The 15488-nt window shown below is 37.5% G+C and overlaps 1 protein-coding gene and 1 non-coding gene across 2 annotated transcripts; one reads left to right on the top strand and one right to left on the bottom strand.

Annotated features, from left to right (window-relative positions):
* Positions 595 to 666, bottom strand: TRNAC-GCA. The gene has a single exon. It is a non-coding gene; the product is annotated as a tRNA-Cys (tRNA).
* Positions 4593 to 8250, top strand: LOC109715708 (fasciclin-like arabinogalactan protein 16; the record flags this gene model as incomplete). The annotated part of the gene is given in 2 exon segments (XM_020240840.1): positions 4593 to 5834; positions 7929 to 8250. Coding segments are annotated over 2 exon segments (1316 nt in total), but the record flags the coding sequence as incomplete, so codon positions are not given.

Genomic DNA, 15488 nt, shown 5'->3' with positions numbered 1-15488 from the left:
ACTTTATCCTGCGAACTCAGATGAATGGCCAAATTGGGGATTAGATGATTGGATAGTGATAAGAGAATGATGATTTGGTGCGGTATTAGAGTTAGAACGAGAGGCTAGGATTATTGAATTGGTGCTGAAATGGGATTTATCAAATTCCACACAAATTTTTTGGGATTGAATGAAATTGGATCCAAAATTTTCGTTCCATCCATCCTTTGAACTTTATTTCGAAAAGTGTTATCGCACGTCTCTGATTCACTAAATACTTTCTCTTTCGATATCTGAAAGCACAGTAAAATAAATAATTTTTTTAATCTTGAGATAAAATCGAAAAGGTAACATTGTTTTAAGTTTAGGGAGTAAAACAAAGTGTTGTTTAAAATGTGCGGTCTCAATATCTCAAACTTAAAATTTTAAGTTTAGATGCAATAATTTTTACAATAAGACAGGTTCTAAAATGAGAGACATTGAGATTTCAGATCTCGAATTTAAAACTTTGAGGACCTAAAAGTAAATTTTGAATTGAAGTTAGGCACTCGCACTCGTGTTCTAACACAAGTTTAGCTTAATCCTAAAAAAGTCAAAAATATAAATATATATTTTAGGGCCCAACCGGGTTCGAACCGGTGACCTATTGATCTGCAGTCAATTGCTCTACCACTGAGCTATGGACCCGAGTTGACATTTTGGTACAAAATACATAATTTGGTGCTTTAAAAGTCAACTAGGTAGTATGTACATATGTTCAACATATACCACCTATTGTAATTTTCCCTATTTAATCTTTAGGTTGAGATTATATCCTATCAATCTCGACTTTCACCTTCATATATTTATGCTGCTCGATACTCAAACATATCGATATATGATTGAATCTGCTTATTTTAAACTTATCAAATTTGAATCAAATGTGAATTAATCGGGGACGGACCCAAACCAAATTGACTCATTAGCGAAAAATTGCTACAAATTTATGTCATCTCCTTAAAAAGTTAAAAAAGGAATTATTATAGAATTTATTTAGATTACTTAAGGGGTTGTTGAAGATCTCCACCCCATCTGTTTGACTATAAAACCACATGCTTTTATTGTTGGTCAGAAGGGTTGGTGCTACATGCAAATCTTGGGATGTAGAGGTCACCCAAAAAAAAAATTAAAAAATAAAAATCAACCCTACCAATAAGAGTACCAAATTAATATTCTTCTGTAATAACCACAGATAGAGAAGGAAAAAAGAAAGAAAGAAAAAAAGATAGACAAAATGAGTGGTTTGCGATTATTATAAGATTATAACATCTAACGCTTTTGCTTCAAAAGCCAAAATACTACAAATTGGTTTTATATGATATTGTGAATAGTTGGACTTCATCTACAAGTGATTTAGCTCTCTGTATAGTTTTTGCGCGCATTCTCTCTCTCTCTCTCTCTCTTCTCTTAAAGAATGATTGATAATGGATTAATATTTTGATCAAGAAACTTCAAGTTTTGTTAACAACACACCTGCTATTAATGGATAAAAACTTTTAATAAGGCCTATTTTTTTGTATGATGCTCATGAGAAGTGAGAGGTTTGGCATCAAAAGCAACAAACCCAAAGTAGAGAACTTCTTGGTTTTTCTGAAAAATCCAAATGAGCTACTTAAGGAGCTATTGTGAAGCAGAAAGTCGTAGAACGAATAACTGAATTTTACAAACACGACTTCGCCTTCCATCTTACTGAAGCTGACAGACTGATCTCCATACAATTATGAATAGGAGTTCGAATAATTTTATAGCTTTGGTCTCAAAATAAATCATGCAAACGATCTTCTCGGAGTCACCAGTTCAATCTTCGACGTCCACAAAAATAAACAAGCCCTAAGCCCTTTGACGTTAGAAATAATCACCGATCGAGTTTCTCCTTGTAACACTAGGGGAAAGTTCTACAAAATATGGTATATAATTGGAATATTCAAAACTAAGTGATTTAGGTTTTTTTTAAAAAAATATTATATATATTTTATTTTATTTTATTTTATTGTGGAGGCTAGAAGCTTCAATCAGATTCGTTAGGCTTCTTTAAGTCTAAGTGGATTGTGTGGGGGAACCTTAAATTTATTTATTTATTGTTTCTTTAGCTGTTCTTGACCCATTGCATTTAACAATAGTGACTGCAATTATTAAGTCAAAGTCTAGCTTGCAATTTTGTTGTTATTAATTAATCAAACTCAATCCTATCTTTAAAGGTGTCCAAAATATCCGATATTCCATACCCGATCCGGACCCTACCCGGACCCGAACCGGACCCGATAAAAAATGAATAGTATACGGATAAAAAAAATTACCCATTAAAATTTCGGGTATGGGTCCGGATATTTTATACCCATACCCGATTTCGACCCGACCCGAACCTAACTTTTAAATGGGTAGGGTCCGGAATAGTTTTCAAATCCGGATCCGGACCCGGACCCGATAAAATATCCGATAGTAAATAAAAAAAAAATAAACTTTTGAAGTTGAAGGATCAATTTTAATATGACTTATAGATGATGAGTCACTACGTATTTTCATCCTAATGAAATCCTAACCGTCTCTTTTACTCATTACTTTTTTCTAATTTTTTTACTCTTTGTTTTCTACTACTTTTTTTTTATTTCATTTCCGCCAACAATATTTCATTGTCATCATCATCAGTGTCATCATCATCATCAGCGACAATATTTCTTTTGAATGAATTTTATTGGACGGTATAACTTATTAATTAGAATGCGAATTTTTTTATGGTGGGCTTTATAGTTTGTCTATTGACTATTTAATAAAGTTTATAAAACAAATATATTTATACGGATATCCGTACCCGATCTAGACCCGATCCATATCCAGTCTTGAACGGGTAGTATACGGGAAGTCACTACCCAGACTCGCTCAAATAGACCCGATGAGTATATTAGTAACTTTAGTACCCAGATCCGGACCCGACCCGAAGTTAAATGGGTAGGGTATATATTTTTTTTTGTAATCATTTTTTTTTAGGGTATGGGTACAGTATATTAATTACCCAGATCCGATCCGGTCCACGGACATGTTTACCTATCTTATTGAAGCCATTTAATAATAAATTATTTATAATTTATAAAACTCAAAACACCGTGGGGGTAAATAAAAAAAAATTAGCAAGTAATTTTTTTCTTTAATTTGTTAAAAGTAAATTTTTTTATCTCGCTGAAACACATTACAAAAATTACAAACTAATCAATAAAATAACAAAAAAAATCTAAGTAAGGACCTACTTATTTTCTTTTGAAATAAAGTTCGCGAACAATACTAAATATACACTCCACTTTGGTGTAGCATAGCATTTTCTATTCTAATATGGGAATCAGTAGTAGTTGGGATAAAAACAAATTAAATTGTATAGTTTCTCAGTCGAATTAGATACTCTTTGAACAATATATTTGTATGATTATATATACAAATAAATAAAATATTTTTTAAATGAAATTTTATTGAATAAAGGACTAGGCACACTTTTTATATAAAAAATGAAATGCTACTTGAAAAAAAAAAAATTTTTTTTTTTTCTTGCTTTGACTTTAAACGCACTGTAAGAACACCCTCTCAACAAACTTACAAACTGTTACCTGCACCCGGTGCATCAGTGGCTTTCCTACATAACTTCTATAATTGGAGATATAAAAGGAATTTTTATTTATTTTTATAATTAAATTGGCGTATAAAATTTATTATTTTGGATCATTAGAGAGTGTTTGTTTTTATTGACAACATGTGTTCAGAGTGGAAATTAGGTGAAATATGAAACCGGAGAGATTCAATCGAAGTGTTAAGTGGTATTTATTTCAGTTATTTTTTATTTTCATCAATATTAGTATAAAATTACACTTCAGACGATTTATCGGTTTAATTTTTATTATATTATAATCCGTTCTATGTTTTTTGAGTTTTAACGCTCAGAGAATATATTCATTGAGTTAGATTTTAATTTTAAAACTCGCGCGCTGTAAAGTTCTACAGTGCGGTGTGTGTGAGATGTGCCCGTACACCAGGTGCAGGGTAATTATTTTCCCCAGCAAAAGTGACAGACCCCTGGTTAGTTGTTACTCCGATCGCCTACTCTCGGGCTACCGAATTTACCATTTTGCCCCCACTTTTGAATTGATTTGTCTCGTTCTCGGCAAATCGGCGCAATTCGCAGGGTCAAAATCGTCATTTCGTAACTAGGGCTGGCTCACGAGATCTGTAACGCAACGAGTCAGGATCCCGCGTTCGCTTAAAGTGGTCCCCACCCCGCCAGCCTGTCTCTGCGCCCTCTCGTTCCGCCACGTGTCCTCATCCCCTCCCCCCTACCGCCCTCGCTGTTTCCTCACTAAAGCTCTCTCTCTCTCTCTCCCATTAAGTGTTAAGTGTTAACGCAAAGGGAAAGGTCCCCCCCCCAAAAAAAAAAGAAAAAAAAAAGCTCTACTTAATTCCCACTTCCCAATACTCCTACTAGAGTCCCTAGAGAGAGAAGAGAGAGAGAGAGAGGAGAGAGGAGAGAGGAGAGAGAAGAGGCTTAGATTCTTTACAGAGAGAGAGAGAGAGAGAGAGAGAGAGAGNAAACCCTGGCGCCCGTCCCCGCCCCACATTGCCCTCGTCCGGTGGAGGAGGCATCAACTCCAACTCCGTGCTCGTCGCCCTCCTCGACTCGCACTACACGGAGCTCGCGGAGCTGGTGGAGAAGGCCCTCCTGTTGCAAACCCTAGAGGACGCGGTGGGGCGCCACAACCTCACCGTCTTCGCCCCCCGCAACGACGCCCTCGACCGCGGGATCGACCCCGAGTTCAAGCGCTTCCTCCTCGAGCCCCGGAATCTCCCGTCCCTGCAAACCCTAATCCTCTTCCACGTCCTCCCCGCCCGCGTCGGCTCCCTCTCCTGGCCCCGATCCTCCTCCCCGCTCCCCCTCCCCACCCTCTCCGGGGAACCCCTCCACCTCTCCCTCTCCCCCGGATCCGCCATGCGCGTCGGCGGCGCCGCCGTGCTCCACCCGGACGCGATCGTCCGCCCCGACGGCGTCATCCACGGGATCGAGCGCCTCCTCGTCCCCCGCTCCGTCCAGGAGGGCTTCAACCGCCGCCGCAGCCTCGCCGTGATCTCGGCCGTGCTCCCCACCGGCGCCCCCGAGGTCGACCCCCGCACCCACCGCCTCAAGAAGCCCCCTCCCTCCGTCCCCCCCGGATCCCCCCCGATCCTCCCCATCTACGACGCCCTCGCCCCCGGCCCCGCCCTCGCCCCTGCCCCCGCCCCGGGCCCCGGATCGGGCAAGCACTGGTTCGACGGCGAGAGCCAGGTCAAGGACTTCATCCAAACCCTCCTCCTCTACGGCGGATACAACGAATTGGCCGACATTTTGGTGAACCTCACCTCCCTCGCCACCGAGATGGGTCGCTTGGTCTCCGAGGGCTACGTCCTCACCGTGCTCGCCCCGAACGACGAGGCCATGGCGCGGCTCACCACGGATCAGCTCAGCGAGCCCGGGGCCCCGGAGCAGATCGTGTACTACCACTTGATCCCGGAGTACCAGACCGAGGAGAGCATGTACAACGCCGTGCGGAGGTTCGGGAAGGTGCGCTACGACACCCTGCGGCTGCCGCACAAGGTCGTGGCCAGGGAGGCCGACGGCTCGGTGAAGTTCGGCCAGGGCGAGGGATCGGCGTATCTGTTTGATCCCGACATCTACACCGATGGGCGGATCTCCGTCCAGGGGATCGACGCCGTGCTGTTCCCGCCGGAAGAGCCGGTGCCCGCGGCCGCTGCTGTTGCCCCAGCGGCGAGGAAGCCGCCCACGGCCAACGCGAAGCTGAGGAGAGGTAATGTGGCTCTTCTTGGAGCTAAATTTACCTTAATTTCTTCTCTCTCTTTTTTTTCCAATTATAGAAATAATGCAGTTTGATTCTTTCATTGAAATTCTCTCAGGATTAATTTTTCTGAAAATTTTAATAGATTTTAGACGTAGTTGCGGTGAAAACCTGATGCGATTGTGACGTGGATTTTGGTTGGTGATGGGGGGAATATGTAAGCATCGTCGGTGGGCTTATGTTGGGAGGTCCCTTTCCTTTTATTTTAGACTTTTTAATTTTAGATAGTGTGCACGAAGGTGCAAAACCTGCAAATTGATAACTCAACAACCTTCTATGTTGATAACTCAACAACCTTCTATGTTGATAATCTTTCCTTTACTACAAGGATAAAAGGAGTAGGCCTAACTTTGTTCTACTCTAAAATCTGACTTACTTTCTGTGGGGGAAGTGAGGAAAGAGCTTATGATCTTCTTTAGTAGATTAAGATCTCGACGCGCATAGTAATTTAGGGTGGATACATGAACCATGTGGTATGGAGGAAAGGAAAGCTATAAACTATGTTATATGTTTATAGTTTGCTTAGCTCTTTGGTATGAAGATATCTAGGAAGGGAATATGTAGAGCATAGGAAATTAGGAATAGACAGGAAAAACAGATGTAGAGCTTGACTCCAGAGGCACAATCATAACTGATGTCTAGCAAGCACCGTCAAGCTGTAGATAATCCTCTTTTCATGTGGTGATGGCCTGTTTAAACGCCTTTCAGGTTCATAAATCGAATGTTTTGCTTCCAACTCTTCAAAAGCTTTAGTGGATGAGGCAAATCTCCTTTGCAAGGACGGTGTTTTCTTTAATTCTTTGTTCGATTGAAAATCTCGTGAAGAGATTTTGATGGTTTGAAAATGGGTACTGAAATTTTGACGGAAGCAGTTTTCCTAAAGTTTCCCTCTGTCGCTACAACAAGACAACTGTAATCTCAGGAAGAAACTGGTGTTGAAGGAAATGGCATAAAATTAAAACTGGAGGAGAATAAGCTGGTGATGAAAGCAATGACATGAGTTAAGACTTAAGACTGGAGGGGAGAGGGAGAAGTAATGCAAATTCTGAGGTTTGGATTGCGGCGAGACTGAGAGCTACCAACGAGGAGCCATTGGACCAGGAGGGCTGAGTAGAGAAGGGATTTTCAACCTGATTGGTTTTAGTAACTACACTACACAATCGCTAAACAGGGCAGGAAACATGGTATCCACAATTTTACGTACTGACACTCCACTCTTAGAAATAGCGCAGGCAACATATAATTGAAATACACTTCAGATTGAGGCAATAATTGCCACAAAATATAGAGAATGGATAAAAGAGATGGCTCTTGCCGAGCACCCACTTAGTCTCAAGTGGTGCAAGCGTTGCCGTTAGGAGGTAACATCTTTCGTATAAAATCAAAATATATTTGAAGATATGAATTTTTCTGGAAATGCCTCATAAAAGTGCTCGAGGAGAGATATTGGAAGATTAAGGCCTCATGTTGCTAGAAAAATTGGAAGTAGTACATAACACCTTACTACTATGGTTCAATGATTTAGGTAATAAGACCACAACTAACAGCCAGAAACTTCAATTTTCAGAAATAAGTCATGCATTTAGATTCAAGTCACTTTGTAGTGACAACATTTTTTTTATGTTACTTTTAACTGATGAATGGTTGGCAGGACATTGTACCTGCTTATCCACGAAATTTTTGTCATTATGAGTTGCTCCTTTCCTGGTTTATCTAAATAAGTATATATAGCTACCACTGTGCCATTACAGGTTGATATTTGTCCTTTTCTTTTGAGTTACACAACTCCAAACTTTCCAGCAGACAAGTTAGTATTTAGGACTATCATAAGGAGCATTGGCATCTAGATAATGTTATTTGATCATTGCTGTAGCATAAAATCTAGCTGGTTGTGATGACCATGCCTATCTCTAGTAACTCAGCATCTCATCACTTTGTTTTCCAACTATTGACATTTTACTTTTAATGGAATGTTTCGAATTTCTTTCGCCATGCATTCCAAATATCGGAAGTAATATACTTATTGCTTTATTTTGCTTAATTCAGGGAAGTTGATGGAGGCAACATGCCAGATGTTAGGCGCCATTGGCCAGCGTTCCCGTCTCGCTAGCTGCCAGTAGGAAAAACTGTGGAGTACCTAGAAGGGCGGCGGAAATGTTTGCCTCAGATATTCTTCAGTTAATGAATAAGTACTGCGGGGAACATCGAGCGAGCGTTGTGCGTTAAATTGTTCATACTAGAGCCTGTAAACATACTACTGTGGTTGTGTACAGCGTTGTTTTTTGTTTGTTCGTCTTCACAGTTCATTTTGGCGTGTCAAATTGAATGAACAACACTTTCTTTGCAACGATTCTTTTTCCTCTCCACACGCCGGTATCTCGGTTATTTCGTTGTGTAGTTGCTACGTCTGCTTGTTTACGGAAATCCCTTTTTCACCGGTGTTTTTAATTTGGCGAGTTGATGAATGCAGTTCCGCCAATGGAGTTGCTACTGGGGGAAACTCAGTATCAAGGTTATATTCATTTTCTACTAACAATCACAAATAGGTATTGTGAATGAGTGATGTATATCAGTGCAGCTGCAGTTTGCAAGTAATCTGTCCTGCTCCCTCTGATACTTCATGTCTTGTTCATGAGTTTTTCACTTTGGAGACTCGCGCTCTGAAATCGGAGTACCCTGAAGCTGCTCAATTTGCCGAAATTGACTTCCTACTGCGACGAATGAAGGTATAAAATGCAGAAGTGAGCTTCAATTCGGTCCGAGGAGATAGCTTCCTTGCACTCCAAATACACCAGAGTAAGGATTTTTTTTCCCTTTTTTCTCCAAACCCTACCATTTTCGCTCCCCACAATCAACTGAATCTGATAGACCGCCCTAAGCATATGTAACAAAGAATTTGATGGTTGGTATTTGAAATTTCAAGTTCAAAATCTAATTATTTTATATTTTTAATATGAACTAAACGAGTAGCATATTATTTTTTTCTTAAGAAAAAATACAAATAAAATAAAAAATAATCAAAGTGAATATGCGCCAGTGTTGGTGGACAGTGTGCTGTGTCAAAGTGTCCACTATGTTTCCTTTTTCTAAAACAAGCTGGAGAAAGGCTCAGAAAGCCAACAAGAGAAGTTGACAAAGACAGCAACAGAAAGAGTAATTTAGACTTGAGGCTTTTGCTTATTTATTCTTTACTACTAATCAAAAATTTTAAATTTATCCTCAAAATTTCAAAATATCCTTCAAAAATTTAATTCTATTAGTAAATCCGAGAGGAAATATGACTATTTGAATAAAAGTTTTAAAATCAGTAAGTGTATTTTGGTCCTCCAAAAATAAATAAGATATTTTTGAAGTTTTGAAGGGCATATCAGATATTACCCCTTTCCGCCGCTATCATCTTTCAGTTAGTTTGAAACTGTAAATTTGGCGAAAACAAACTTAACTGACCGATCCTGTAGTGTAGAGCTAAGTTTGCTAAGGATTTTTTGAAGATTTAAATGACAAAGAAGCCTACATTACCAAACAATTTTAAGCACATAAACAAGCTCAATAATGCAAATTAATAGTAGAAAATTTGGAAAATAAAGCCCCCATTTGAAGCTTCCAAATTTGTACTAAACATGCAGAAGCAATTGATTTGGTTGTGTTACTCTCAAAATTATTTCTACTTACCATTAACCTCCATTTTTACCTCATATGCCAATTGATTGATGGTCTTAACCAACATATCACATCAAGATCATAAACTCAAACCATAAATTGAAATCTAAATAATAGGAAAAGGAGATTAGTAGCTAATAAAGCCCTTAAGTGAAGGTCTCTTTGTTGTAGGAAACATTATGAAGCAATTGATCTAATCTCTGCATATATAACAACTAAGTAGGAGACCTTGAAAAGTTAATTCTAGAGACCTTAAATGCAAACAACATTAAAAGAGGCCCATAAAGTGCGAAAAAAGGTAATTAATCTCTAAGAGTTTATGGGATTTTCTTAATTTAGGCGAGAAGGTGCAAATTAAACTTTTTTGTTTCAGAGAAAGATAGAAGTTTATCTATTTTTTAGAAATAAACTCAGATAATAAAACAAACTAACTTAGTTTCGAAAGTGAGATTTCGGATACTAACTATCAGATTATTAGCCAACTGCGCATTTACGACCAGTGTAAATTAAACAAAAGTTAAATGGACTTATTTCATGGTCTCCCTTTTTTTCTCTTTTTTTTTTTTAAAGCTATATCTATTTTATAATTTTATAATACCACAAGGATAGAAGTCGGCAAGTTAGTACAATTTGCCACCGGTTTTCAAACGGACAAAATCATTGCTGTCGCATCAAAGCATTCTTGTGAACAACGTGGGCTTTTGTAGTACAAAACAAAATAATAATATTATATTATTATATACATGCACATAATTTTGTTTGATATCTTATAAATTTAAAATAAAATTAGTACATTACTTTTCGGCCAATTTGCATAAAAAATTCACTTATTTTGAACTTTTGCAAAATCGGGCCACCTTTTTCATTTTTGCAGATTCGGTCCGCTTTTTCAGCAAACTGATCAAAATACCCTTATTACTTTTTCTCTTTCCTCTTTCTCTCTCTTCTTCGTTTCTCTCGTTCTTTTTTTTTTTCGCCGGTAGGGAAGCGGAGCGGAAGGCAGAAACGATCGTCTCGCCTCTCACCACTCATGCTCTCGCCTACGCCCTTGCCTCGGTCCTGCACCCCACTTCCTCACTCGACCCCGTTAGGCCGCGCCGCGACTTTTTTTTTTTTGCTTTTTCTTTTCTTTTCTTTTCTTCTCGACGCCGACGGCTCTCGCCCTTCCCCGCCTTCTCATCTTCCTTCCCTTATTTTCTGCCGCCTCGACGACGATTTATTCTTCGCGGCGCCGACGTCGACCACCGTAGAGTTCACTGCGGGCCGCCTACTAGTTCTCGGAGCGGGGGGTCCTTAGCGGCGGTGTCACCGGCGCCGTCACCGGCGCGTGGAGCTTGAGCAGAGTAAGCTGATCAAAAAAATTATTAGAAAAAAACAGAAAAAAAAAACAAAGATAACAAATTATATAAAAAAAAAAAAAGAGGATTGAAATGATCCTACATCGTTAATTACAAAAAATATAGTTGCATCTATTTAAATGTTAAACTGCCTTGCTTTAAGATAAACCAAATTATACTCTTTAACGAAACATTACGATACTAATTTTATCTTAAACTGCATCTTTTTTAAGTGATATTTATACTGTTTCTCCTCTGTTAGCACTGTTTCTCTGTTGTTTGCACTATTTCTCTTTTTATTACACAGAATGGGTGCAACAGAGAAAAACGTGCAAACAAGATGAGACAGAAACAGGTATAAATAGCTCTTAAAGGTGCGTTTTCTCCTTTAATTGATTAGTTTCTCTCTTGTTGCACTATTTTCTGCCTATTGGTTTACACAAAAAAAATGAGTGCACAGAGGAGAAACAGATGCCAACCAAGAGAAGAAACAGTAGATATATCTTTAAAACAGTGGCAGTTTCTCCTCTTTTGCACTTATTTCTCCTCTTGTTTACACAAAAATGGTACAATAAGAGAAGAAACAGTATAATATATACTCTTTAAAACGCAGTGCGTTTTCTCTTCTTGCACTGTTTCTCCTCTTGTTGACTATTTCTCCTCTTATTTTACACAAAAATGTTGCAACAGAGGAGAAACAGTATAAATATCTCTTAAAGAGGGTGCATTAAGATAAAAAATAGCTTAACAAGAAGAAAAATGGTGTGCAACAAGAGAGAGAAACCAGCTGCACTTTTGTTTTAATAGAGTGTAACTTTCATCTTAATGGTTCAAGTTTACATCTGAAAGATGTATAAGGAAAGAGAAACGAGTGTAAATATTCTCAAAGAGTGTAATTTTGTTTAAAGAGTATAGTTTTCATTTTAAAGCGCATTTACATCTTAAATAGTGCACTTATATATTTTTTTGCAGTTAACGATACAATTGGATGTTCATCTTCTTTTTATATTAATTTTTTTCTTTATTTTTTTTTTGTCTGTTTTTTCTATAATTTTTTTTGTCGGCCTTCTATGCCAACAGCCACGGTTGCCGGCTGACGACACCGATAAGGACCCCCGCTCGGCCTGTAGCGCCGCAGTGACCTCTACCGGTGTCGAACTCGGGCGCGGCGAAAATGCATCTGCGGACCGGCCCAGAGATATGAGGGCAGAGGGAGAGATGAGAAGGCGGTGAAGCGACGAGAATGCGAGAGAGCCATCGTCGTCGCGAGACGCGTGGAGAAGGTCGGAAAAAAGAAAGAAAAAAGAAAAAAAAAAAAAGTCGTGGCGCGGCCTTAGCGGGGTTGGAGGCGAGGAAGGTGGGGGGTGCGTGGACGAGGGCAAGGGCGAGGGCGAGGGCGAGGGCGAGGGCTAGAGAATGAGGGTGAGAGGCGAGACGGACCGTTTCCGCCTCCGCTCTGCCGGCGAGAAAAAAAAAGAACGAGAGAAACGAAGAGGAAAGAGAAAGAGGAAAGAGAAAAAGTAAAAAGGGTATTTTGGTCCGTTTGCTGAAAAAGTGGACCGAATCTGCAAAACGAAAAAGATGGCCCGGTTTTGCAAAAGCCCAAAATAAGTGGATTTTTTATGCAAATTGGCCTTACTTTTCATTAGATTTTTCATAATTTTATAAGGTTTCGCGAGATTGGTTTTGTATAATTTCTTTCGATCCATATCATCAAATTAAACAAAAAAATTAATATATAAAAACTCTGATGAAACAATTCAATTTATCCATCGCACTATTTTTATTATTATTTTATCAATTTTGTGCGCTTTTACATGAGTTTATTCGATGAAAAAATGATAGTGTAGACCACCCCACAAGTGTCGTGGCTCGTCGCCTCAATTTAGTGAATAAAATATCAAATTATTTCAAGCAAAATTTAGCCATAGTAAAAAAAAAAAATATTTTTTTATTATAATTTAGTATATTTTTATTTTATTATTCTGAGGTTCAAAAGTTTATACTTAATGATTATATATTTTACCTTTTTTTTTTTAACTATTCAATAATTTAAAAAGTTACACTTTAACTACTTTATTATTTTATTTTTATTTTACTATAAGAATCTATCATCAAATATAATATCATTCTATAATTTTTTTACAATATTTACTTTAATATTTTATTTGGCTGCATATTTTTTTTGGTAAAATAAAATAAAATAATTAATTTAACTTTTGAAATGACATATTGATGAGTCAAAATAAGTTAAATCATAATTGAACAAAATTAAAATTTATCCTATATATATATATATATATATATATAGAGAGAGAGAGAGAGAGAGAGAGAGAGAGAGAGAGAGAGAGGCAACTATGCTATCGGAAGCACGGAGCCTTCCGTGCTTCTAGCTCGTTTTCGATGTTGCGACTTTTGAATCGTCGATCGGCTTCGTTAAACTTGATCTTGAGTATTTAGAGTACCTAGAAAATAAATTTTATTATTTTTCGATATCATTTGCCTAGTGATCGAATGAGCTCAAAATCAACAAATTTCAATGGCCGTAGTGAGCCGTTTGCAAGTTTAACGGTGTAAAAATATCCAAATCACGTGAAATTTTGATAGAAAATTCTTTATACTATATAAAACAAGATCAGTATATTTGATTTAAAATTTTAATGTCATATTTTTACATTTTGTAAGATTTTTATTTTCAGCCGTTGATTTTGAGCCACTTCGTTCACTAGGCAAATGATATCGTAAAATCATAAAATTCATTTTTTAGGTACTTCAAATACTCTAGATCAAGTTTAACGGAGCCGATTGACGATTCGAAAGTCGCAATATTGAAAACGAGCTGGAAGCACGGAACGCTCCGTTCTTCCGATAGCATAGTAGCCTAGTTCTATATATATATATATATCAACGAGCTGGAAGCACGGAACGCTCCGTGCTTCCGATAGCATAGTAACCTCACTCTATATATATATATATATATATATATATATAGAACTAGGCTACTATGCTATTAATAGCACCAAGTTATTGGTGCTACCAAATTTTTGGCCATTGGATTAAGCGATGGGTGGTTAGGATGATATGGGCCCCCTAGGGTTGAGTGTGTGGTTGGTTGAATAGTATAATCTAACGAGTGAAAATGATCAAAAGGATAGATCTAACGGCAGAAAACTTGGTAGTACCAAGTGCTTCGTGCTATTAATAGCATAATAGCCGGACTCTATATATATATATATATATATATATAGTACCAAAAGGAAAAGTGAGGCTGACCATATTATAGGTGTAGTTGTAATAATTCATTTATTTAGTTAATCCTTAAAGCTTGATCTGATGTCAACTTCATGCACAATGTTTTAATTAATTCTAATCTTTTAAGTTTGTCCTATCTCGCCCTTCAAATGTCGTATCAATTAATTTAATTTTAAAAAAAACTTCCAATATCCCAATTGTGATTTCACTTTTTCTCACTTGAGTAACCTGTGATTTAAAGTGTATCAAGTTAGTACCCTATGGTTTTGTACTTTCTCACTTTAGTAACCTGAAGTTTAAAGTGTATTAAGTTAGTATCCTCTGGTTTCGCACTTTCTCACTTTAGTATTCTGTGATTTAAAAACCACAAAGTACTAACTTGATATAAAAATAAAACCACAGGGTACTAATTTGATACAAAAATAAAACCACAGGGTACTAACTTGATACACTTTAAACCACAGGGTATTAAAATAAGAAAGTGCGAAACCACAAGGTACTAACTTGATACATTTTAAACCACATGATACTAAATGAAAAAATAGAAAACCACAGGGGAATTTTTGAAGTTTTCCCTTTTAATTTTAATTAATGTTGAGTATACTTGCACTTTATAATTCTACCAATTAGAAAATATTAGCCTTTCGCGAGATTGTGTTACGTATAGTAAAAATTTATACCATCAAAGTCATAATAATTTAATTATAATATAATTTCTGCACTCTAATTAAAAAATAAAGAAGAAAATATCTACATATTTTCGTTTTAATTTTTTTTCTACACTCGCGAAACCAAACCATAAATTTAAAGGCTAAATTACAATTTTGATCTTTAAACTATAAGACGAGTGACAATTTAATTTTCTTAAAATTTAAATTATTATTATTTTTTTGGCTCGAAGTTTTTAGGTTATCGTAGTTTACATTTAGTTGGCTAAATGTGATAGCAATGTAACATTTTATTATTATTATATTATTAATTATAACACAATTTTATATGCCAAACGTCATTATTCAGTAAACTAAATAATACAGTAAAATTTATTTACAATGATCTAAAAAAATTGTAAGTAAAAAATTAAAATAAAGTAAAATTCGAATATATGTAGTGCGAGGACCTAAAATTTAATTTAACCAAATTTGAATTTATAAAAAAAGAGTTGAATACGTAGATATATACGCGAGGCAAAGGAAAATAAACGACGGCGACAAAGGTGGGCCCCATCGAGCCCCTCCTCTCCATCCCTCCCCCCCCCACACCCGCCGCCTCAACTCTCTATCGTCGCGAGCGAACCCTAAAAACCCGACCTTTTATTTTCCTTTCCCCCACCCCCTCTCCTCTCAAATCCCCCTCCCCC

Source organism: Ananas comosus, linkage group 9 (assembly GCF_001540865.1).
Source record: "Ananas comosus cultivar F153 linkage group 9, ASM154086v1, whole genome shotgun sequence".
Classification (NCBI taxonomy): domain Eukaryota; kingdom Viridiplantae; phylum Streptophyta; class Magnoliopsida; order Poales; family Bromeliaceae; genus Ananas; species Ananas comosus.
The sequence above is the reverse complement of the archived record's forward strand: the minus strand, read 5'-3'. Positions and strand labels throughout refer to the sequence as shown.